The sequence below is a fragment of the Terrapene carolina genome, unplaced genomic scaffold (assembly GCF_002925995.2).
Source record: "Terrapene carolina triunguis isolate 2854851 unplaced genomic scaffold, T_m_triunguis-2.0 Scaffold110, whole genome shotgun sequence".
NCBI classification, from domain to species: domain Eukaryota; kingdom Metazoa; phylum Chordata; order Testudines; family Emydidae; genus Terrapene; species Terrapene triunguis.
The window spans coordinates 540,488-541,682 of NW_020664461.1; the positions used below are offsets into that span (position 1 = coordinate 540,488).

Sequence of the window (1,195 nt, forward strand, 5' to 3'; positions counted from 1 at the left end):
ATGAATCGTGCATAACACCTGGTACAGCACTGTAAATGCACTATAGAGCATTGCAACGCATTGCATAATACAGTGCTTGTGCAATGCACTACAATGCATTATACAGTGCACTACAGTGTGTGAGGCAATCAATGCGCACAGGAGACAGTACAATGCATATGCAATCCACGACCTGTTTTATAGCACATGTGCAATGCAACACACAATGTGTTTCACACTCAGGGACATGTGCCATGCAGCACAACGCATTATGCAGCGCCTACAGTGTTAGGATGAAATAATCTACATATGTACAGTAAAAAAACAAAAGATGCATTCAAGTACAGTGTGTGTCCCATCAACATGGAAAGGGGTTGTACATGGGCCCTGCTCCTACAGCCAGTGGCACCGGGAAGAGCAGCGCCGGAGTCACATGTAGCGTTCGAGTCCCGAAGCGAAGCCGGGCTGCCGCATGTAGGCGGGATTGGGGCCGAACTGCGGCCCGGCCAGCGCCAAGAGCGGCTCGGGGTGCTCGGCGCAGGAGGCGGCGGCGCGCCCGGGCGGCGGGCCCAGCCGGCCGGCGGCGCCGTAGAGCGGGGCGCTGCTGGGCGGGGAGTAGCCGCTCGGGGGCCCGGGCAGCGGCGGCGAGGCGGAGTAGGGGTAGCCCCGGCCCAGCGGGCTGGCGGGCGGGAAGCAGGCGGGCTCGGGGCAGCCGCCCAGCTCGGCGGCGGGGCTCAGGCCCAGCTCGGCGCCGCCCATGAGGCTGTCGATGGTGAAGCCCCGCGGGTAAGGGGCGCCGGCGGGCGGCGGCGGGCTGTAGCCGGCGGGCGCGTAGGGGGCGGCGGGGCTGAAGGCGGAGTAGGGCGGGTAGGTGGCGAGCTCGGCCCGCTTGAAGCGCTTCCTGCGGCGGAGGAAGCTGCCGTTGTCGAACATGTCCTCGGCCGCCGGGTCCAGCGCCCAGTAGTTGCCCTTGCCCGGGTGGCCCGGCTCCCGCGGCACCTTGACGAAGCAGTCGTTCAGGGTGAGGTTGTGGCGGATGCTGTTCTGCCACTTCTTGGGGTTCTCGCGGTAGAAGGGGAAGCGCTCGGTGATGAAGCGGTAGATGCCGCCCAGCGTCAGCCGCCGCTCGGCCGCCTGGGCGATGGCCATGGCGATCAGGGCGATGTAGCTGTAGGGCGGCTTGCCCCGCGGCACCGGCCGCTTGCGCCGCCGCCCG

At 65.2% G+C, this 1,195-nt stretch overlaps 1 protein-coding gene across 1 annotated transcript; it reads right to left on the reverse strand.

Moving 5' to 3' along the window:
- Positions 1 to 408: 408 nt before the first annotated feature.
- FOXE3 (forkhead box E3) lies at positions 409 to 1,194 on the reverse strand (the record flags this gene model as incomplete). Its single annotated transcript, XM_024223128.2, has 1 exon — positions 409 to 1,194. A coding segment is annotated over one exon (786 nt), but the record flags the coding sequence as incomplete, so codon positions are not given.
- Position 1,195: the final 1 nt, after the last annotated feature.